Source organism: Hoplias malabaricus, chromosome 8 (assembly GCF_029633855.1).
Source record: "Hoplias malabaricus isolate fHopMal1 chromosome 8, fHopMal1.hap1, whole genome shotgun sequence".
In the NCBI taxonomy this organism is placed as follows: domain Eukaryota; kingdom Metazoa; phylum Chordata; class Actinopteri; order Characiformes; family Erythrinidae; genus Hoplias; species Hoplias malabaricus.
Genome location: NC_089807.1, coordinates 1,193,268 through 1,218,319, shown reverse-complemented (window position 1 = coordinate 1,218,319; position 25,052 = coordinate 1,193,268). Strand labels below are relative to the sequence as shown.

Genomic DNA, 25,052 nt, shown 5'->3' with positions numbered 1-25,052 from the left:
GAGACAGAGAGAGAGAGAGAGAGAAAGAGAGAGAGAGAGAGAGAGAGACAGAGACAGAGAGAGAAAGAGAGAAAGAGAGAGAGAGAGAGAGAGAGAGAAAGAGAGAGAGAGAGAGAGAGACAGAGACAGAGAGAGAGAAAGAGAGAGAGAGAGAGACAGAGAGAGAGAGAGAGAGAGAGAGAGAGACAGAGAAAGAGAGAGAGAGAGAGAGACAGAGAGAGAGAGAAAGAGAGAGAAAGAGAGAAAGAGAGAGAGAGAGAGAGACAGAGAGAGAGAACACGGTTCATCGGTTTCATTCCCAGAGTCAAAGTGAACACAGCTTTGGCCGGTGTCTGTGTGCGGTGGATGCATTAAGGCTGTATTTGTAAAAGCTTCACATTTGAGATGCTTTCTATTTTGACGTGAGCATTAGCAATGATTCAACATGTAGGGGACAAGACATAGAGTTAGACACTAACACGCATTGTGTGATCTCAGAAAATATTGATAATTATTCTTTTAATTCAATACACTTTTATTTGTAGAGGGCTTTTTACAGCAGGTGTCATCACAAAGCAGCTTTAGAAATCTTTAAACCCCTCAAGCTCCTGAAGGCGAGGCGACAGATGCAGGAAAATCTCTCTCAGAGAGTAAGGAGGAGCCAAGACTCAAACAGGCAACCCATCTTCCTCTGGTCTACACCAGGCAAGAGACAAAGAAAGAGCCGTGTGTAATTAAATGAGTTGGGAATTCTAACAGTGAATAAGAACTTACAGACAATTTACACTTCAGCTCCATTCCCCACCATTCCACCTTAAAAGATGAACACATAGGACACCGGTTTCTGTGTCTGCGTGGGTTTCCTCTGGGTGTCTGTCTGTGAGGAGTGTGGTGTGTTCTCTCTGTGTCTGTGTGGGTTTCCTCCGAGTGCTCTGGTTTTCTCCCACGCTCCAAAAACACACGTTGGTGGATTGGCGACTTAAAAATGTATGTAGATGTGAGTGTGAGTGAATGTGGGTGTGTGTATGTCGGTCTCTGAAAGACTGGCGCCCCCTCCAGGGTGTGTTTCCTCTTTGTGCCCAGTGATTCCGGGTAGGCTCTGGAACCACCCCCACCCTGAACTGGATAAGGGTTACAGACAATGGATGAATGAATGAATGAATGAAAAGTAGTTCTCAGGGTTTGTCTACAGGGCCTTTAAAGCGGTTAATGCCCTTCGTGGACCAACCCAAATGTTCTCTATGACTCCAGAGAACCTGGTTCCTTTGCTCCCTCTGGGCCATCATCATTTTTTCAGTGAAGAGTTACGTAAACTCCTCTGATTAGGGGAGTCTACACACCTTCGCTGTCCAGTGAAAACATCTATCTGTATGTTTCCAAATTTTTGTTTACTGTTCTTTAGTAAATGTGTGAAAGGTGTGAAAATGACATGAGGATTGACCAATAGAAATGCTCCAAAACACTGACTTCCATTCAAATGTTAAAAATGTATGTCCTTCTCCTGTAAAGTTACTATTTCTGAGATATTTAAATATGTCTCTACCTCGTCTGCATTGTCTGTGTTGTAGCTGTTGCACAAAAACAAAGATGTAAAATCCACACAACATCCAGCCAGTTAACAAACACCTGCTTACTGACAGCTGCAGTGTCCACACATCACACAGAACAACACAATTATGAGCCAAGTGTTTTACGAGACGTGCTGTGAATCGACCATTACAGTTACAGAGCACATTCATCACCGTGGGTAGTGCTCAGACTCCAGATCTCCTTGTGAGACGGACGAGTCGACATCTAAAGCTCATCAAAAACAGCCACAGCCGCCCTCACCTCGCCCCAGAGGTCTTGAAATAAAGCGAGCGCCACAAAAGCTTTGAGGTGGCCAGAAGAGAGTGATCTGAAGCACCGCCACCGAGTCCGACTTAACCATCACGTCCCATGAATATTCACTTTGGATTCCTTAATAAAAAGCCTGCCGAGGGTGCTTTAGTGGACTCCCACTTCAGTGAGTGTGCGCCTCGTCCCACAGCGTCTCCCTGCGCTGAAGACGCAAGACAACTCAAGAGTGACACGGTCTTACATCAGCGGGACCCTGATACTCGTCTCTCAGTGACTCAGTCGGCCTCGACAGGAAATCAGCCAAAATGCTCATCCCCATTTCCACATGATGCACTTACTGCAATGACGGCGGCGGTGATATTAAAACGCACTGAGGTCTCGTTATCTGCGGATGACAAAAGCGTGCGGTAATTCCATGTGAGTCATTTCTAACTCGAAGCTCGTTGACACAAAAGGAACTGTTTAATCTTGTCACTGGAGCCACATTGTGTTTGGGTGGAGGAGGATCCGTGTGGAATCATTCTTCTCTGATTAAAAACACACTCCCACGCTTCGTACAATGTGTACTAAATGTATTTCACCTTTCGTGGAGGTACATGACAGTCACCTGATCAGTGTGAGAAAAAAATAATACACTTTTAAAGGTTTATAAATCATTTAAAATCTGTTTATTGGTGGTTATTAAATGTGTTTTTAAATGTATCAACACTCATTAATAATCAGTTAGAACACAGACAGAAAGGGTTAACAGTGACGTGTTGTTTGCCAAATAGTGAACCCACATCCATCTATAGTTAAACCTCAGATCTCGCCAAATACTGACCTCACTGTGTCTCCTCCATCAGTCGACATTAACCCTGTCAACTCCAGCACAGATTTATTAATTAGTTTAAGCAATTAACCACCAACAGAGTGTCTTTTAAACTCACATCCTCAGGCCCGAGCTTAGTCTTTATCTTGACGTTGTCTTTAAGTTTTATGACACTGTCAGCGTTAGACACAGAAGAGGTCACTGTTGCCTTTTCTATCTCTGATTTACAAAGAATAATTAATGACATTTGAGGTGTTTATAAGCTAATTATTAACTATATAATAAATAGGTTTGTAAACCATTAAAATCCTTTAAATGTTAGTAAAAAAAAGTCTTAACAATGCTCCTGACACTGAAATTAAACCTAAACCTTATCCTAACCACAACCCTAAATCCCAACCTTTAAACTAATCCTAGCCCAAGTCTAAACCTAAAACTTAACCCTCAGCCATAACACTAAGGTCCAGAAGGTGAAAAGCTGCAGGACTGTCTCCTGTGTAACGTTCTCCCACAACACTTTACAGCACTGTATCTGTGCCTCTTCTTCAGGATCAGAACAGAGAGTCTGTGTGAATTTATTGAAACAGCGCCACCAGTGGACAGGAGCTTGCTCAGTGATAGTACAGTTACTACCAACCAGAGCCAATCATATCCAATGTTAGGAATACCTGCGCTGCTCTCGTTAGTTGTATACAGACTCGTGTTTGGAGAACACCATGAGGTAACAGTCTCCACTCTCATGAGAACGCTTACACTAAGTGTTTTTGATCACAAACACTACTCCACCTCATCTCAAAGGATTTGGACAGAGCTCCATCACCGCAGAGAACACTCCCACCGCTCCACGGCCCAGTGCTGGATGCTAGGAGCTTGGCATTGGACGATATGATCTTAAACACTGTAGTAGCTACAGCAGATCGTCTCATTCTGCTTCAGTTTTTTTCTGTAGACATTTCACACACTATCCAAAGTGGGAGGAGCTGAATTCACCCATTTTACGAGGTGTCTACAAGTATCTCACCCTCACACAGAGAAGGTGTAGGTCTACTTTGATTCAACAGTGTATTTACCTATATTTATACAGTATAATTTATGTTGTACAGCACTTATGCTGAAAATGTGGCTAACCACAGACCCCTAAACCAGCGTGCAGTGTTTACCGCTGTGGAATGTTCAGAGTGTCAGAACATGAACTGTGGCCTCAGAGTGTTCGTGCTCTTTAGTTACAAGCTTCTCCGGCCTCTGCAAACAAACCAGAGCGGAAACCTGGGCAGGAGGAGGCAAGTAATCAAGCCCAGTGACACGCGGCCCACACCTCCGAGAATCCCTTTCACACGCGGCTCCGTGGGTTAATCGAAAAGCGCTTCTTTTTAAAAATCAGCGGAGGCCTGAGGCTCCAAGGCCAGGCGAAGTCATCAGCCGCCTGAGTACAATCTCACAAAGCAACGAGATGCTGTTTTTAACCTCACACTCGTGGCGCAGTTTCCAAGAAACTACAGGTGTGACGCATTGTAATGGACTGAAGAATTCAACAGAAACAGGAATCCTAGAGTTTTATTTGTTACATACCACTGTAATAGTGCTGTAACTAATAGCATTGTCCCTTATTAAGGCAGAAGCTTTAATTGTGGACATTTAAATGTAAAATAAACAATAAATGTAAGATCAACACAATGGATTTACACTTGTATTAGCGGTGTCTATCGATTACAAAGTGGAATCACAACAACAAAGTCAAAATGCTTGTACTTCCTTGTATTTGTGGAAGGGAGATCATTTGTAGTGTGTGATAGCCGTGACAAACTGGCCATCCTTTCACTTTATTATTATATCTCAGTGTAGTACAGTCACCCGGAGGAAACCCACGCAGACACAGGGCGAACACACCACACTCCTCACAGACAGTCACCTGGAGGAAACCCACACAGTTACAGGGAGAACACACCACACTCCTCACAGACAGTCACCCGGAGGAAACCCATGCGGACACAGGGAGAACACAGCACACTCCTCACAGACAGTCACCCGGAGGAAACCCACGCAGACACAGAGAGAACACCTCACACCCCTCACAGACAGTCACCCGGAGGAGACCCACGCAGACACAGGGAGAACAGACCACACTCCTCACAGACAGTCACATGGAGGAGACCCACGCAGACACAGGGAGAACACACCACACTCCTCACAGACAGTCACCCGGAGGAAACCCACGCAGACACAGAGAGAACACACCACACTCCTCACAGACAGTCAGCCGGAGGAAACCCATGCGGACACGGAGAACACAGCACACTCCTCACAGACAGTCACCCGGAGGAAACCCACGCAGACACAGAGAGAACACACCACACTCCTCACAGACAGTCACATGGAGGAGACCCACGCAGACACAGGGAGAACACACCACACTCCTCACAGACAGTCACCTGGAGGAAACCCACGCAGACACAGGGAGAACACACCACACTCCTCACAGACAGTCACCCGGAGGAAACCCACGCAGACACAGGGAGAACACACCACACTCCTCACAGACAGTCACTTGGAGGAAACCCATGCAGACACAGAGAGAACACACCACACTCCTCACAGACATTCAATCAGAGGAAACCCACGCAGACACAGAGAGAACACCTCACACCCTTCACAGACAGTCACCCGGAGCAGGAACCCACAATCTCCAGGACCCTGCATGTGTGACAGACACTACCTGCTGCTCCACTGTGCCGCCCTTTAATATATATATTTGTATTAAAGCTTGATGTGTAGTAACTCTCTGGAGCAGATGCACATGAGCCTGAGGTCACCATACTCAATGCCAAGTGTGAGTTAGTGAGATATAAAAGCCGCAGCACGGGTCTGTGGAGCAATGGAACTGTTCTCTAGAGCGATGAAGCTCCAAACAGCAACCTTCTTAATATTTACGAAGCTGAATGTCATCAAATTCTCACAGAAATGCTCTAACATTTAACAGAGACAAACTCCTGGTCATTGCCCTTCATTTCAGAAGACCCTTGTACGAGCAGGAGTCCAGCGAACCCTTGGCATTTTTGACAGAATAAAAATATGATCCCTGTGTGATCCCTGTTATAAACCTGTCTTTACTCTCCGTGTCTGTGCCCTTCTCTGGCCACAGCGGCCCGTGGGAGTGTCCTGAGGTTGCATCATGTGAAGTGAAGAGAGGTTTCAGAGTGCTGATTGTAGATGGAGGTTAACAAGGGTCATAACACTAAACCCAAAAGCAAACATCTGAGTTGTATACGAGGTTCTAACTGAGCGCCTTCTTCAAACATACATTTCCCAGACCTCCTGGTATTCAGGCATTCAGAGGAGATGCTTCCAGCGGCCTTTCCTGAAGAGCCCGGGCCACTGGAGTTAATGAAGTGGGTAAATGTGAAGAGCAAAGTGCTTATTACCAAGTGTAAATATTCGAGGGGCCTAGGACCTGGAGTGGAGACAGTGCCACTGACCCAAGCCCCTGAAACTCTGAGACGAGGCACTCCATCGTTTTGTTGTTTTTCTTTTTCCCCTCCTCTCCTCTTCTCTTTTTTTCACAGCTGTGAGATGAAAAAGCTCTGGACAATTGAAGCCAATTAAAACCTACTGAGCTGAGAAGCAGAATACCGCAGATGCTTCCCCTGAACCTTCCTCCAGTGAAAAGCCAAGTGGCTCTTGATCGCAGGCCGCCTTTTGTCACCGGAGGCGGCGGAGGGAAGAGAAAGGAGGAGGCAGAGGGGGAGATAAAGAGTGAGGGAGAGGCCAGGGGCGAGCCACAGAGCTAAAGAGCAGCCCTGCATGATGAGAGCATTTACCTAACCTTACAAGATGCGCATGGCAGCGTTGGCATTGTGAACCGAGCCATTCCCAAAGAGCTCTTGGCGAGAGTGAAAGGCAGCGAGGTCTTTCCGTGGAGCTGGGGTGGTCTGAATATTGTGAGCAAAACAAAAAGCCCTTAAAGCGGGGTGAAAAGGGAACATGGATGCCATCTGGTTCCAGGGTTACAACAAGTGCATGGAGATGAAAAAGTGTGTGGCAGTTTGTACAAAGCACAGCTAATGGCTCAGGGACCTGGAGGAAGCTCATGAAATGAAGGGCCTGTTTGTTTGTAGCTGTGGGATCTTAAGACCCCAGGGTGGGAGCAAAGTGGGGCTCCAATGTCAATAAGGGTTCAGGTGCTAAAGGAGGATCAGTTCTGATCAGACACCACTCCAATTCGTCCCATAAGCTAGGGGCCTTCATACCCCTCTAACTCATGCACATGATGCCCTTAGGCTCATCTGCAGCTGCTCCAGAGCATCCTGGCAATGCTTTTCTATGGGGAATAGAGACCATTACAGGAAGAAGGGCATCTTAAATGATAATGAGCCGCTCGATGTTCACCTCGACCCCGAGCGCACAGCAGTGAGGAGCGAGGAGCAGAAGCTCTGGTTTTTCGCCGTTTTCACTCTGTTCTCTTTCTTCTCCGTTTTTACTCAGTGCTCTTATTTCTCCGCGCTCGTTGTGTCTGTTTTGCTGAGTTTAACCTCTTCTTTGTGCTCTCACATAAACACGGGTCCAGCGCTGTGACTGGACAGACTCAGACGAGGGGGCGGGGCCATTCTAAAGTCTCTGCACCTGACGTCAGAAGCGGAGCAGAATCAGAACGACTCGTTTTATCCCTTTTCTCTCACTCAGAACACAGGAAACTGACTGGAGTGTTGTTTCACAGTGTGTGGGTTGGTGGTCTCCAGATTCACAGTTGGATGTGAACAGCCTCTGAACAATGAATATCTTCATGATTTAAAACTCTCACTTACAATGAAATATATGCTTGCTTCTTGAAACCTTAGGGATGTGCTGCCTGCATCATGAGCAACATCGGAGGACTCTTGAACACCGAGGGGACCGTCTCTGATTGGGACTTCTGGCAGTTTCATTAACAGAATGTGCTTTTCGTTCTCAAACTTCCAGCTCTAAAGGTTTCCTCTTTTATTTTTCACTGTGCCATTCTCCTCTTAAAACATGCGTTCTCTCAGACAGTCTGTGGCTCGAACGTCTGGAAGCTTTCACCGGGTTCAGCCACAAACGCAGCCCTGCGATTATGCTAAGTAATTCACAGAGAGTGGAGAGAGCCTAGCCTCCTGACAGCCGGGTTCGGGAGGTATGTAGGTCACGCCACAGCTCGACCTTTTTTGCATCTTTTCTGTTGCCTTCGCTCGACTCTTTGACTTTTATTCTCTCGCTCTGTTTCATTTCCGTGGTAACTCTTTCATCTTTTTACCACTCGTCCCTTCGCAGAGGTTATTGTACTTTACCTGCAGACTGTGCAATCTGTCCCACACAGCTTGCGGTGGAAGAGTGAAGAGCAAAGAACAGGTGACAGAAAAGAGGGAAACAGGCTTAGCGTCTTTGTCGGGTCATGAATATATCCTTGAGACTTAAAGTCAACATTTAAGGAAGACAGCAGTTTTTATTACTATCCAGAAAATCTCATTCAAATACGAATCTGATTGTTCTTCTTCTTCAATCTACTGCCCTCACATTTCACATCTGTCTGCACTACAACCACTTTCTTCTGTTAAAGCTACTGTCTCTGACTCTACATCTACAAGGTGGACCAACGAGGGAGGAGTGTCTCACAGAGTGGACAGAGAGTGGACACAGAGTTTAAAAACTCCAGCAGCACTGCTGTGTCTGATCCACTCTACACCAGCACAACACACACTAACACACCACCACCACGTCAGTGTCACTGCAGCGCTGAGAATGATCCACCACCACATCACACCTGCTCTGTGGGGGTCCTGAGCGCTGAGGAACAGGGGGAAAGTATGCAGAACAACAGATGGACTACAGTGTTTAAGTGTAGATCTACAGAGTGCTCCTGTGTGGTCAGTGGAGCTGAGAGAAGAGACACTGAGTGGAGATATAAGGTGGCTGTTCCTAATCCAGTTCATTCGTTAGTGTCTATTACAGTACGCACTTCCTCTCAAGTGGGCTCAGGAGCTCAGAGACATGTGCTGGGCCCTCATTTATTTTTATAAAATACTTTATTGAGATCTCCACAGGAGACACCAGGAGACACACTGAGGTCTTTATCTCCGGAGGCACATTTGAGCAACGGGAGACTTACACTACAGTGTTGTTTTTCTTTCCCTGTAATCTCACTGTTGTGTAGGAGAAGGTACTGAGACATTAAGGAGACATTACGTTTGATTTTCCTTTCCTCTGAGGAAGTGAGATTATACAAAATGTCTGGAATTGTCTAAAGTACAAAACAATAAACAGTGGTTCGTACTGAAATGGCTTAAATGCTGTTTGTTCTCATCACAGGAGTCAGGAGTGTAAACTGCTCCATTACAAACGTCCCCGTGACACACTCGTCAGATCCGAACAGGGCGTCTGGGTGCAGTTACCGCTGAAGGCCTGTGATAGTCTCATGCTCAGGTTCCTCTGTGTTCGACTCATGCCTCTCTCCAAGCGGCAGGCCTCGTATTTTTTTCTCTGTGCAAAAGCCAAATTAGAGAGACTCCAATTTCCCGCTATTGAGCTACACCTCGGCGCAGCAGCAGGGAGCGAGGCGACTGCATCCATTCAGATTCCTGGCTTGCTGTGCTGGATTTTACCTCTCTCTCTCTCTCTCTCTCTCTCTCTCTCTCTCCCTCTGTCTCTCTCTCTCTCTCTCTCTCTCTCTCTCTCTGTCTCTCTCTCTCTCTGTCCATGTCTCTGTCTCTCTCTCTCTCTCTCTCTCTCTCTCTCTCTCTCTCTCTCTCTCTCTCTGTCTCTCTCTCTCTCTCTCTCTGTCTCTCTGTCTCTCTCTCTCTGTGTCTCTCTGTCTCTCTCTCTCTCTCCCTCTGTCTCTCTCTCTCTCTCTCTCTCTCTCTCTCTCTCTCTCTCTCTCTCTCTCTCTCTCTCTCTCTCTGTGCGCATGCGCGAGCGTGAGTGTTGGAGTGAGCGGAGCGTTGTGATTGAGAGCGGTTGGCGTTTTTTTGCCAATTTTTTTTGTGCGTGTGCGTTTATTTCAGATTTTTCTGAAGTTTGTGTGAGTGTGCGTGTGTGAGGTGTGTTTGGTAGTGTGTTTGTGGAGCTAGGGCCTGTGGGGGAGTCTGCTGTCGGCGTTTGGCGGAAGCATGGCGTCCTCCCACACCCTGTTGTGTGAGAGTCTGACCCGCCGGCACGCGGTGAAGGTGGAGTGCCGGGCGAGTATGGAAGAGTGTGGTACGGCGGCGGTAGATGTCGTCGGCCACGAGAACATGGTTTCCATCTCGAAAATGAGCAACGCGTTTGTTTTGTTTTTGGTTAATGAGCATTTCGCGGCTGTTTTGGTGGAAAAAGGGTTAGTTATTAATGACCAGTTCACGCCTGTGCTGCCCCTGAGTACCCCGTCCAAAAGGATTATTTTGTCCAACGTCCCTCCCTTCATTAAAGATGAACACATCGCTCAGGAGCTTTCCCGCTTTGGGAAGCTCGTCTCCCCGATCAAGAAGATCCTCATAACTTGTAAGTCGCCCTTACTTAAACACTTGGTGTCTTTCAGAAGATCTGTTTTCATGGTGTTGAATGGAGGAGCTGAAAGTTTGGACTTAGTCCTGAAGTTTAAAGTGGATGGTTATGTTTATACAGTTTTTGCTTCGACTGAAAATAGTATGAAGTGTTTTGGGTGTAAACAGGTCGGACATCTTATTCGTGACTGCCCTGGACGAGTTAATACAGGTACTGAGGGGACAGGGGGTACTGAGCGGTCGGGGCCTGTAGTGGCTGTGCCTGCGGTGGTCGTCCCCCCTGCGACTGCTGCTTGGCCGGCTGCACGGACCCCGAACAGTAAAATGTCACCACCGGGGGGGTCCGCTGTTGGGGTGGCTGCCGGGGACGTGCTGGCCACGGTGGAGCCTTTTTCAGGGGGGCCCTCTGTTGGGGTGGCTGCCGGGGCCGCGTTGGCCGCAGCGAAGCGCTCTTCGGCGGGGACCTCTGTTAGGGGGGCTGCCGGGGCTGCGTTGGCCGTGGTGGAGCCCTCTTCGGTGGGGTCCGCTGTTGTGGTTGAGCACTCATCAGCGGGGCCTGCTGTTGGGGGGGCTGCCGGGGCCCCGTTGGCCGTGGTGGAGACCTCTTCCGTAGGGTCCGACGTTGCTGGGGTGGCTGCTGGGGCCGCGCTGGCGGTGGTGGAGCCCTCTTCAGTAGGGCCCTCTGTTGGGGTGGCTGCCGGGGCCGTGGTGGAGCCATCTTTGGCGGAGCCCTCTGTGGGGGTGGCTGCCGGGGTCGGGTCGGCCGTGGTGGGGCCCTCTTCGGCGGAGCCTGCTGTTGGGGTGGAAGCTGGGGCCGCGTCGGCCGTGGTGGAGCCCTCTTCGGCGGGGCCTGCTGATGGGGTGTCTCCCGGGGCCGCGGTGGCCGCGGTGGAGACCTCTTCGGCGGGGCCTGCGGTTGGGGTGACTGCCGGGGCCGCGTCGGACGCGGTGGAGCCCTCTTCGGCGGGGCCTGCTGCTGGGGTGGCTGCTGGGGCCGCGTCGGCTGTGGTAGGGTCATCTTCGGTGGGGCCTGCTGTTAGGGTGGCTGCCGAGGCTGTGTCGGCCGAGGTGGGGCCCTCTTCGGCGGGGCCTTGTGGGGGGGGCTCTGGTGGTGTTTACGTGGAGGAGAGGGACGGAGGGGTGCAGCACAGCTGTTCTGAACTGGCTCCAGCCCGAGAAGCAGAACAAGAGGCTGGAGGAGTAAACCTGATGGAGGTTGAGTCCGTTTTTAAAATTCCTCATAAGAGGAAGAAGAGGGGCCAGGGAAAGGGAAAAAAACAGGCCAAACAAGATGTGACGGCAGTGGACGACAGAGACTCGGACAGTGAGGGCTCTCTCTCTGACTCGGGATGGTCTGTGTGCTCTCAGGAAGAGAACAGGCCTCAACTGTACACTGTTGAAGAAATTAGAAAGTTTTTACGGGTTACTAAAGGACAGAAGGGTGTGAGGGTGGAGGAACACTTCCCAGACAGTGTACAGTTTATACGGGACGTCAAACACTTGCGGAGGGAGGGGGTTTTTACGGAGCAGGAGACGTTTAGACTAAAAAAGTTACTGACCAAACTGAACAAAGTGCAGTGTGAAGACGACTCCTGAACGGACTTTTATCTCTGATTGTTTTTTGTCCCCTCTTTTTTTTTTACCTTTTTTAATGGAAGGTTTTCAAATCGCCACCTTAAATATTAATGGGGCAAGGGACTGTGAGAAAAGGGCAAAGTTTTATGAGCTGGTTAAGCACAAACGTATTGATGTTGTCTTTGTGCAGGAAACCCACAGTGATGTGGAAAATGCTGCTGAGTGGGCGAAGGAGTGGAGTGGACTCGCTGTTCTAAGCCACAACTCATCCCTTAGCGGTGGGGTGGCACTCCTTTTCTCACAGTCTTTTATTCCGGTCTCTTATACAGTGGAGGAAGTTTTAAAGGGACGACTTTTAAAAGTGAGGGCTGTCTTTGAAGAAGACACTTTTGTTTTTATCTGCGTCTATGCTCCAACATTAGGAGCTGAGAGGTTACTGTTTTTAGACGCACTGAGCTCTCTTTTAAAAAGTTGTGACTCCACAGAGTTTTTAGTCTTGGGTGGAGATTTTAACTGTACAGCACACAAAATAGACCGGAATCATGGCGAACCTCACGCGGCTTCACGGAAGCGTCTTTGCGAGATGCTGGAGGCCCATGAGTTATGTGATGTCTGGAGAAGTTTCCATGATGAACAAAGACAGTACACATGGGCCCACAGTAAAGATAACATGCTCTCGCTGGCCAGACTGGACCGCTTTTATTGTTTTAGACACCAACGATCTCTTTTTACACAGTGTTTTATTGCCCCGGTAGGAATCTCTGACCACTCTATGGTCCAGGGAACTATCTTAAAAACAAAGGTGAAGCCGCGGAGTGCGTACTGGCATTTTAATACCACGCTTTTAGAAGATGCCAATTTTAAAGAGTCTTTTACCTTTTTCTGGGGTGTTTTTAGAGCAAAGAGAAATGATTTTACCTCTGTTCAGCAATGGTGGGACGTAGCCAAAGCTAATGTTAAATTATTCTGTCAACAGTACACTCTCAATGTCACGAGGGACATTACTAGGTCACTTAAAGCTCTGGAGATTGGAATAGTGGGGCTCCAGGGTCTTGCGGAGACCACAGGAGATTTAGGGCATATTAGAGCTCTCAACAAAAAGAAGGCTGCTCTGGCTGATTTACTGGGTATAACAGCACAGGGGGCGCTGGTCCGCTCACGCTTTCAGTGCGTGAATGAACTGGATGCTCCTTCTAAGTTCTTCTTTAGTCTTGAGCGTAGAAATGGACAGAAGCGGTACATGCACGCTGTGCGATCAGAATCAGGGGATCTCCTTAATGATCCTGCTGACATTCGCAAGCGAACAGTCAGCTTTTTTCTCAAAGCTGTATGAGAGCGAGCGCACGGCGACGCAGGAGGTGGAGGACAGGTTCCTCAGGAATATGACCAGACTGTCGCAATCGGCAGCGGCGCAGCTGGATGCTGAACTCTCATTGGAAGAGCTGCATGAGGCCCTCAATGGTATGGAGAATGGTCGCGCTCCTGGCATTGATGGCCTACCAGTAGAGTTCTACAAGACTTTCTGGTCGGTCATCGGCCAGGATGTGCTGGAGGTCCTCGGGTGCAGCATACGTGATGGAAAGCTTCCTTTGAGTTGCAGGAGGGCGGTGCTGACGCTGCTGCCGAAAAAGGGGGACCTGTCCGAACTGAAGAACTGGCGCCCCGTGTCTCTGCTGTGCGCCGATTGTAAACTGCTCTCGAAAGCATTGGCCTCGAGACTGGCGAAGGTGATGGAGCAGGTGGTTCACTTTGACCAGTCGTACTGTGTACCCGGTAGGTCTGTCTTTGACAACGTTTTTTTAATTCGTGATGTTTTGGACGTCTCCAGGCTATTGGAGTTAAAGACTGGTCTCATATTTCTAGACCAGGAAAAGGCTTTTGACCGGGTTGAACACGGGTATCTCTGGAAGGTTCTGGAGAGCTTTGGGTTCAACCCTGGTTTTATTGCCATGATCAAGGTTCTGTACGGTGACATTGAGAGTGTGCTGAAAGTTAACGGTGGTTTATGTGCTCCTTTTAAAGTTTTTAGAGGGATCCGACAGGGCTGTTCACTGTCGGGTATGTTGTACTCACTCTCCATTGAGCCCCTGCTCTGTAAGCTGAGGGAGGGACTGGAGGGTTTTTATGTTCCAGATTGTACTGCCCCATTACATGTCTCTGCTTATGCAGACGACCTTGTTGTTCTTATCAGTGCTCAAGATGATGTAAATGTTTTAGTTGATGTTTTACATGATTTTAACATTTTATCCTCTGCAAAGGTAAACTGGGCAAAGAGCGAAGCAGTTTTACTCGGGGACTGGGAAGGTGAAGAACCCAGACTCCCTGATGGACTGGCCTGGGGGACGGGCGGGTTTAAATACCTCGGTGTGCATTTGGGGGACAGTGTTATTGAAGAAAGGAACTGGGATGGTGTGCTGGAAAAGGTGAAGGGGAGGCTCAACAGATGGATGTGGCTGGTCCCTCAAATGTCATACCGAGGTAGAGTTCTCATTATCAACAACCTGGCTGCGTCCTCCCTATGGCACAAACTGGCGTGTGTCGATCCCCCACCAGGCCTGCTGGCCAATCTTCAAGCTATGCTGGTGGATTTTTTTTGGGATCGACTTCACTGGGTTCCTCAGGGAGTTCTTCATCTTCCCAAGGATGAGGGAGGGCAGGGGCTCATTCATTTAGCCAGCAGGGTGGCTGCCTTCCGCCTCCAGTTTGCACAAAGACTGTTTACTGGCCCTAAGGAACTGGTTTGGAGGGAGGTAGCCTGCAGGATCCTGCACACAGTGGGAGGCCTGGGGATGGACAGGACCCTGTTTTTAATGAACCCAAAGTTACTGGACACTGCTGGTTTACCTGCATTTTATCGTGGGCTTTTTAAAATATGGAGTTTTTTTAAAGTCAAAGGACCAGAGAGTACAACGCTGCACTGGCTGCTGGAGGAACCTCTGCTTCACGGCGCCCGGATGGACATTTCAGGCCTGTCGACTCCTGCACTGACCAGAGTCTTGGTTTCTTCGGGGGTCACCACACTGCGTCAACTGGTGGACACTGCGGGACCTGATCTTTCCGGTACAGAGAGACTGACTGCACGGTTAGGCCTGAGGTCTCTGCGCGTGGTATCTCGGTCTCTGTGCAAGTGGAGGACAGCGTTGACCCCTGAGGAACTTAGGATGTTGATAGACTACGGTGCAGGGGTGACTAGGCCTGCAGAGGACGACCCCTTTCCTGCTCTCATCCTGGCCCCTGACCTGGAGGACTGCGAGGGGCCCCTGCTGGAGTGTAAGGGGGAGTCCTGTATGAAGTTGGACAGTGCATCCGGGAAGCTGCTGTACAGAGCATGCGTGAAAGCGCTAAACAAAAAGAGACTGAATGGGAGGGTGGACACGCCGTGGAGGGAGGTTCTATCTCTGGGTGATAATGTAAAGCCTGAGTGGAGAGCGTTGTACAAGCCACCGTTAACAAAAAGAGCTGCTGACCTCCAGTGGAGGGTTTTACATGGGATTTTACCTGTCAACTCTTTTATCTCTGTTTTAAACCCTGAGGTTGCACCAGTTTGGCCTTTTTGCACACAGAGGGAAACTGTCTTTCACGCTTTTATGAGATGTTTTAGGCTACGTCCCCTTTTTGATTTTTTACAGACAGTTTTTATGGCTTTTAATGAGATTTTTACCGTGCACACTTTTATCCTGGGTTTTAAATACAACAAGAAGGAGAGGGCCAAGTGCCAATTGTTGAATTTTATCCTTGGTCAAGCGAAACTGGCCATTTACATCAGTCGAAAAAACAAGGTGGAACAGGACACTGACAGTGAGGTCATAAGGGTTTTTATCAGACTGGTGAGATCAAGGATTTTTATTGATTTTAATTTTTATAAGTGCATGAAAACTCTGGAGGTGTTTGAGGAGGTGTGGTGCTGTGGGGGAGGGGTGTGTTCTGTATGTGATGGTGAACTAATTTTTAATCCAGTTTTCATTTAAATGCACTTTTTTATATATACCCAGGTTTTATAGTGTGAGTGTTGTTTACAAGTAGTTTTTATGTTTCAAAATTGAACTTGGACGAATATTGAGTCCAACTGTTGATAATAAAGGACCCTAAAAGTCAAAAAAAGTCTCTCTCTCTCCCTCTGTCTCTCTCTCTCTCTCTCTCTCTCTCTCTCTCTCTCTCTCTCTCTGTCTCTATCTCTCTTTCTCTCCCTCTTTTTTTCTGGACCACACTTCATTGCTTTTTGATCAGTGCTGCTTATTAGAGGAGGTAAATGACAGAGTGAAAATGGGAGTGTGTGAGAGAGAGTGTGTAAGCACGATTAAACACAAACACTGGTTATTATATGAACCAATCAAATAAACAGTATTTTAAAATAATATATTAATAACGTGGGCAACATTTGAAACTTGTGGGCAAGACATCTCAGACAACACCATTAAAATAAAGTAGTCTATATATAAAAAGATGACAGGAAAAACAAGGACAGCCAAAATGAAAAGCCCCGTCAGCTGTGAGCTGTATTTGAGCCAGGTGTAAATTTAAACCATTCTTCCCTAAACTTTCGACCATCCTTTAGTGGAAATGGAATTATTGGTTGAAATGGTCCACCCTCAATAAAGTTCAGACAGTCTTTTTCTGCCATGAATTAGATCTCATACTGATGCCTGCAGTGAGCAAGTTGAATTATGGCTAAGTTCTTCAAAATGCTATGCTAATGCGATCATGCTAATGTGGCTAACAGACCAGGCTTCCTGCGTCGTCGGCCCTCGTGGCCCTCACCATGTTTAACCACGGGCATGGTGTTCTTGGTGTTTCTGTTTTTCCAAATAAAAGCCATGTCCGTGTCTTAACAACTTGGTTCTCATCTGAACCCAGACCTTATCACCGAAACCTTGCTTCTTGGTTCATGATGCTGTTTTCATTTGGCGAGGGTGTTCATCCCCAGAAACTCCTTCCCCCTGGTTAAACAGGCTGTTGGGAATGTACTGCTTTGGGTTTTTTCAGTCAACAGGCCAAAGTGAGCCTCATAATGAGGAAAGAGGATGACATTAAGATTCTGCACAAAAACACAGCCTTGAGCAGCTCTGGACTGTACAGTGAGAAACATACCAGGAGAGAGGTCAAGAAATGATCAGAGCAGCCCAGACAGACTCCAGTGGAGAGAACTCGAGACCAGAGCAAAGGCGAGGAGGCTCATCAGGAAAGAGCAGTGCAGCAGTGGTGGGGTCCTGACCAATGAAGATCAGAGGGAAATGGGACTAACAGGGTATGCAGAGCAACAGATGAACTAGAGTCTGTGTTGTGCAGAGTGCTCTTGTGTGGTCAGTGGAGCGGATAGAAATGGACAATGGTGCGCTGACACAAGGAAATCAGTGTAAAGTTTTGTCTGATGTTGTTCTGTTTTACAGAGGTTCCAGAAGTGGACAAAAACACACCCACTGTGGCCAATGAACATGAAGTCAGCAATGCTAAAGGTGAGAGAATGTGTGTGTGGAATATATGACATTGTGGGGACTTGTCTTCCTTGTGGGTACATTTTAATGTGAAGACATGTTTTAAGGCTGGGTTAGGATCAGGGACATGGCTAAGATTAGGGTTAAAATTAAGGTTCAAAGGTAAGGTTTTGGGCAAAAATAAAGATTCTTGTTGTTTGGCTGTGCATTAACTGAGACAAATGTCTGCTTTGTTAATGTAACTGTTCACATGTGTTTACCTATGTGCTACGCTTGTATCCGGAACCTCCCACTAGAGGGCAGACCAAAGAAAGTCACATCTTACAGGTGGTGGTCACAAAATGTCTGCCGTTGTGATGCTGCTGATCGCCTGCATGTTCCCTACATTTACAAGTGAACTGCACCTTGTGCGCGTAAAGTTAATGTTCTGTGCATATCTGATACACTACACCGACTCAGGATCATATATTCATCAGAGCGTAGTAACAGCAGGTATATCTCTAGCATTAGTGTGCTCCACATAATGAATGGAATTCTGTTGTCCGTTTGACACCTGCTCGGTAATCCAGAAATGTTCCGGAGTATGAACACAACCCGCGGACTCGTCCCTGACTTTACCTGGACTTTATCCTCCTCACGCCCAGGTGAAGTCTGAGTCAGCGCATGTGAGACAGGAGCAGGAAATGTTCTGGGGTTTCTCCTGCACACTCTGCATAGGCTCCGCCCCCATGTGTGTCATCTGCGAGAGCATGTCTCACACAGAAAATCTACTGCTGTGCGCTGCATGTGTGAATGACCGCTCTGGGACAGTTCCAGACCCGATACTCCGGAGTTTCTCTAGAGATTCTCAGGAGTTCATTTGTGAAAGAGTAATGTTTCCACAATTCACAGGTAGAAGATTGTTTGTGTGTGTGTGTGTGTGTGTGTGTGTGTGTGTGTGTGTGTGTGTGTGTGTGTGTGAGTGTGTGTGTGTGTGTGTGTGTGTGTTGGATGTACCTTCAATATACATATATAATATATACATACAAGTAAAGAAAAATGGTCCATAATTGTCAGTAAAATTCATTGTAAATAGATTTTGGAGCATGTCTTTGTCCTGAACAGAAATATCCTTTGGTCGTTTCTTTTTCCATGTGATGGACTGTTCCTCTTTCATCTCTCTGTGAGAATAAAAGCAGTGACGCTGTGTCACTCGTGTGTGAATAAAAGCTGCTCGCCTGCAGCGAGGGTCCGCACATGATCAGAAAGTGGGACATTTGCTGATGTGAAGCAGAACACAAATCTGTCCTGAAACAGCGGCGACCACAGGAAAGCTTTAAAAACTAAGCATCTGAAATAAAACAACTGCAGCTTCACCTCCACAGCCGCAGGACACTGGACACTGTTTACACACTCACCCTGTCATTTATTCACACACACACACACACACACACACACACCTGTGGACAGTTTCACACACTCACCCAGTCACTCACAAAGTCACTCAAACACTCACCCAATCACTCACACAGTAACTCACACAGTCACTCACACACACCCAGTCACTCACACACTCACCCAGTCACTCACAAAGTCACTCAAACACTCACCCAATCACTCACACAGTAACTCACACAGTCACTCACACACTCATCCTGTCACTCACACACTCATCCGGTCACTCACACACACCCAGTCACTCACACACACACAGTCACTAACACAGTCACTCACACACTCATCCAGTCATCACACAGTCACTCACACACACCCAATCACTCACACAGTCACTCACACACTCATCCAGTCACTCACACAGTCACTCACACACACACAGTCACTAACACAGTCACTCATACACTCACCCAGTCACTCACACACACACCCAGTCACACACACACACCCAGTCACTAACACACTCACCCAGTCACTCACACACACCCAGTCACTCACACACACCCAGTCACTCACACACTCACCCAGTCACTCACACACTCACCCAGTCACTCACACACTCACCCAGTCACTCACACACACCCAGTCACTCACACACTCACCCAGTCACTCACACACACCCAGTCACTCACACACACCCAGTCACTCACACACTCACCCAGTCACTCACACACACACCCAGTCACACACACACACCCAGTCACTCACACACTCACCCAGTCACTCACACACACCCAGTCACTCACACACTCACCCAGTCTCTCACACACTCACCCAGTCACTCACACACACCCAGTCACTCACACGCTCACCCAGTCACTCACACACTCACCCAGTCACTCACACACTCACCTTATCTGTGTGTAGCACTGAATGCTTTTCTAAAAATGTAGGTGCTATTTTTTCACTGTAAAACAGGACTATACTTAGAAATTTTAAGAAATTTAATTTAAAGAAATTTAAATTAATTAAAAGCTTGTTTATTGCATGGTTATCAGATGTTAGACTGTAAACACTTTTAAAGCCATAAATAATCATTTGCAACACAGAGATAAAAAGAGAAACATAGTCTAATGCTTAAAGTGTCAAAACGTACTGAAAACATTGAGATAAAGAACAAACTGAGACTTTAGTCATTTCACATGTTAAAGTACGACACATTTCCATCAACCACACATTAAATAAAGGGTTAAACCTATTAAAAATCTGATCTGGAGCTGACAGGGTTAATGTCGACTGATGGAGGAGACACAGTGAGGTCAGTATTCGGCGAGATCTGAGGTTTAACTGTAGATAGATGTGGGTTCACTATTTGGCAAACAACAGATCACTGTTAACCCTTTCTGTCTGATTATTGATTACTTTTAATGCATTTACAACCTAATTAATAACCATTAATGAATAACTGTAAACAATGTGTAAAAAACAAAGTGTGGTCTTTTTCTAGAGGGTGGTTTTACAGTGTCCTTTCTCAGAGAAGCATTGCTACCAAGGACAAAGACAAAACACTGCTGCAGGCTTTTAGCACAAAATTAGAAATACAGAAAATAATTCATGGCTTATTCCACCACGGCACACAGAGAAAATGAGGCAGAGGAGTGTTGTCCGCTAAAGGCTTGCTCTCTCTCTCTCTCTCTGTTTGTGTGTGTGTGCGTGTGTGTGTGTGTGTGTGTGTGTGTAGCATATGGCCGTTTTTCTGAGAAAGACCTCAGTGGCTCCACAGAAATGATCTGCTTCATTTTAGCGGTTGCTTTATTGCACATAATAAACACAGTTAATGTTCTATGAGAGTTTAACCGATCCTAGGACAATGAAACTCTTCTGCATCTTTGACTCTTATTTGTTGGCGTTCAAATAAATGCAGCAGCAATCAACAGGGAGCTTAAGAGGCTGTAGATCATTTCTCTCTCACCCTTCCCCTTAGCGATTCTGTACAGTACATAATATATGGTTTCTGTTGTTTTTTTCACTGCTTTAAGACAAACGTTTTAACACCAAAGTGCAACAACGAGCAGCGATGCGCTTTAAAACTGATTATACTGAGGCACAGGGAATTAGTAAAATGAATTTTCTTGAATATATTTGACCCTTCAGCAGCCTGGGCGTTTCAGCTCAAGATTCTTTGGTTAAAACTAGATCTGTTTTCCCTCTGTTTCCACTGCATCAGTGATTTCTGTTCTGTAACTAAACTAAGGTCTCTGCTGTAAATCCACCCAGAAAAACTTTATTACCCCTCTTTCCCCCTGTTCCTCAGCGCTCAGGACCCCCACAGAGCAGGTGTGATGTGGTGGTGGATCATTCTCATCGCTGCAGTGACACTGACGTGGTGGTGGTGTGTTAGTGTGTGTTGTGCTGGTGTAGAGTGGATCAGACACAGCAGTGCTGCTGGAGTTTTTAAACCCTGTGTCCATTCTCTGTCCACTCTGTGAGACACTCCTCCCTCGTTGGTCCACCTTGTAGATGTAAAGTCAGAGACAGTAGCTCATCTGTCGCTGCACAGTGTGTGTCGCTCGTCCTCTAGTCCTTCATCAGTGACACAGGACGCTGTCGGCTGGATGTTTTTGGTCGGTGGACTGTTCTCAGCCCAGCAGTGACAGTTACAGGATTTCAACAAGTGACTGGGTGCTATCGTTTCAAAGTATGTGGATTGGTCGGCTCCAGATCTCGTATTATATACACATGCCCTTAACCACAGATTTTTCCACGATGTGTTACATATAAAAGCTAAATGTCCCCATATAAATTATATTAAATGTTGTTGTTAATAACGCTGTTTCAATCAAACCATTTAATCCCTCAGCCCCACAGTGAGACACATATCACACAACCCAGACATCTCTCTTCCACTGTGAGGAAATTTCAAGGAGAAACACAGGATTCTGTATAACACTGGGGAGGATAATTATTGACAGTGTGCTGGTTTTGGCCTTGACCTCAAAAACTTACACTTCTAATATTGATCAGCTCATGAACTGCAGGAGTCGAGTTGTTCTCATATCTCTGTTTCTGTGGTGGAACCCTCACATATTATGGTGCTTTTCCACTGCAAGGCACCTACTCTACTGGACTCTACTCTCTGATTGGTCCCTGGTTGGTTTTCCACTCCCACAGCTCCCCCCTAAAATGTATCTGGTGTCGTCTCTAACCCCGTCTCTAAGGGGAACAGTGGGCTTTTGAAACCACAACAACGGCGGCGGTAACGTTAAGCGGTGTTTACTCATGGTGTATTGGCGTGTTGTTGTTGTTGTTGTTGTTGTTGTTTGGGACTGAACACAGCTCCATCATCAGTTCAGACAATCAATCAATCAACCAATCAAATTATATTTATATGACTCTTTTCACAACAAAAAGTCGTCACAAAGCAGTTTTACAGAGATCCGGGTCCAAGCCTCCTATGAGCGAGCCAGGGGCAACAGTGGCAAGAAAAAACTCCCTCAGCACACGAGGAAGAAACCTTGGAAGGAACCAAGACTCATACGGGGAACCCATCCTCCTCGGGTCGACACCGGAGACACAACAGAGAACAGAACAGAAGTAAAAGAAAAATGATGACAGATGAAGGGGTTATAGTAATGTAAATGTAGTACATTAGTGATGTATGAGTCTGAGGAAGGAGGAGGTGGTCAGTAATTCTGTGGGAGGTAAAAGTAGGTGCAGAGTTAATCTGAGATAAAACAGCATGGCCAAGCGTGATAGTGTAGATAAGACAAGGCCAGGATCTTGTACTGGACACACAGGGTCAGGGGCTGGATCAGGGCAACACCTGGAGAGCAGCAGGACATCTCAGAGCATGAGAGAGACAGGAGAAAGAAAACCAGACAAAGGGAACAAATAAAAATACAGAGTTTACCAGGTTCATGGTAAAGAACGGGCAAAATTGTCCTGCGAGAAAAGCTTCACAGGTCAGGCAAGAGAACCCAGCGACAGACAGCGTGTTGGCGGTTACCAGAGAGCTAATTAAAAGAGCTGTGGCTATGGTCATATGACCGGGTTAATACAGAACAGTGATAATATGAAAACCAGCTCGAACACTAATAGAGAAGGAGTACCCTGAAAGTGAGTGATTTACCAAAAGCTTGTTTGAAAAGGTAGGTTTTTAATCTTAATTTAAAGATTGAGAGTGTGTCTGAGCCCCGAACAGTAACCGGAGGGTATTCCAGAGTTGAGGAGCTTTGTGAGAAAACGTTCTTCCTCCTGCAGTCTTTTTCTTAATGTGAGGAACTAAGAGTAGATGGGCGTCCTGTGAACGAAGTGTACGTGACGGGCGATAAGGTATGAGAACCCTAGGTCTTCTCTCTTGCTCTCGTGGGAGGCGGTCGCATTTTCTCCCTCTCCACTCCTTCTCTCTCGCGCTCGCTTCTCTGGTCTTGTCTTGTCTACCCCGGGTCTCTCTAACGGCGCTCTTCGAATTACAAATCAGAAATGGAATTGATCAGCTGGTCTCTTAACGCTATTGACACCATCCCCCCTTCTCAAGGCACAGTCTGGGACCTTCTTTTTTTTTACCACCACTTCCCTGTTGTAATCCTGCTGTTTTTCTAACTGTAAGATGGGCATCTGCTGCCCTCGCGTCTGTTGCGCAGACCTAACCCCTGTTGGGCGAGTGGACAGACGAAACAATCTTTTCGCTGCAATGTTGTACTTGTGTAACTTTGTAGGTGACAATAAATTGAATCTAATCTAATCTAAGAAGTTCAGTAAGATACTGCGGGTCTAAACCATGTAGAGATTTATAAGCTAAGAGGAGTATTTTATAGTCAATGTGAAATGTTACGGTTAGCCAGTGTAGGGACGAGAGAACTGGGGTGATATGGTCGAATTTTCTAGCTCTAGTGAGCACCCTGGCTGCTGCATTTTGAACTGAAGCTTGTGTAACACTTTGCACGAGCTCCCTGCCAGGAGCGCATTGCAGTAGTCTAGACGTGAAGTTATAAAAGCATGCACTAGTTTCTCTGCATCTTTTAAGGATAAAATATGCCAAATTTTAGCAATATTGCATAGGTGTAAGGAGGCAGTTTTGACTGTGGGTCATTGGATATGTGGGTATCAAATGTGAGAGTCGAATCAAAGGCTTCTCCTAAGTTTTTAATGATGGTATTGTGTCTTACTGTTGAATTATCAAGATAATTAGCAGCATTTCTGAGTGAATGTATCTGAGTATCTTTACCTAGTAACAAGACCTCAGTTTTATCAGAATTTAACATGAGAAAATGTTGCATCATCCAGTCTTTAATTTCAGTTAGACATTCTGTTATTTTACGTAGACAAGCAACATCATTAGGTTTGGCTGATATATACTATATATAATGAATAATGAATGTCATTGTTTTGTAGATAAGAGCACAACTGCTGTGACACGACTTTTTCTAGAATCTTAGCAATAAAAGGGAGGTTTGATATTGGCCTGTAGTTTGCGAGCACAAGAGGGTCAAGATTGGGTTTTTTAATAATTGGTTTGATTACCGCTAGTTTCAGAGGTTTTGGTACATATCCAATGTTGAGGGATGAGTTTATTATTGCGAGCAATGGTCTAATGACTTTAGGTAAGACTTGATCCAGTAAGCATGAAGTAGATTTAGATGAGCTAATTAAACTTTTCATCGACAGTATTGAAGTAGTCTAAGTGCACATCAGAGCTGGCGGGGGGTTCATCTACAAGAGCCGATGTGACTTTGGATTGATTTTGGATTTTGAGGCGAATACAATCAATTTTATCATTAAAAAACCTCACAAAGTCATTACTACAGAAATCAGAGGGGACAATGGGGTTGATTTCCTTTTTGTTGCCAATTAGATTTGATACAGTGCTAAAAAGGAATGTGGGGCTGCTTTGTTGTTTTCTATAAGGGAAGAGATGTACTGTGATTTGGCTTTAGATAAGGCATGTTTGTAGTCTGTGAGGCTGTGCTGCCGTGCAATTCGGAAACATTCTAGTTTTGTTTGTCTCCATTTACATTCATAGTTATGAGCAGCCAGTTTTTTTCACTGTACCATGGAGCAAGCCTTTTCTCTCTAAATTGTTTGGTCTTGACTGGTGCAACACTATCTAGGTTTGTACACAATAAGTGTTGTAGGTTGTTTGTAATGAGCTCAAGGTCATTTGGGTGAGTTGGAAAATAAATGGTGGTAAGGTCTGGAAGGTTATTGATAAAATCACTAAGTGTTGAAGATGTTATAGTGCTCTTTCTAATATAGCGTGGCTGTGGACAGATATCATAGTTTAATGCAATTTCATATATGATTAGATGGTGATCAGAGATAGTCTCATGTAGCGAGAGATTGGAAAGATTCTTTATCTCAATGCCCCATGTTAACACTAGGTCCAATGTGTGTTTGCATTGATGAGTGGGCCCAGTAATATTCTGAGTGAACCCTAGCGCATCCAAAATTGATTCAAATGCAATTTTAAGTGGATCATGATCCTTCTCAAAGTGAATATTGAAATCACCAACCATAAACAATTAAGGCCTTTTCTAAAATGATAACTACACTTGAGAG

General features: G+C 46.4%; 1 protein-coding gene across 2 annotated transcripts in view; it reads left to right on the top strand.

The window, feature by feature from the left end:
- Positions 1-25,052, top strand: part of macrod2 (mono-ADP ribosylhydrolase 2) — a 1,000,902-nt gene that overhangs the window by 970,901 nt on the left and 4,949 nt on the right. For both annotated transcript variants that reach the window (XM_066680090.1, XM_066680089.1), the window contains one exon: positions 17,076-17,141. In XM_066680090.1, the coding sequence (XP_066536187.1) occupies positions 17,076-17,141 (66 nt within the window). The remainder of the gene's footprint in view (positions 1-17,075; positions 17,142-25,052) is intronic.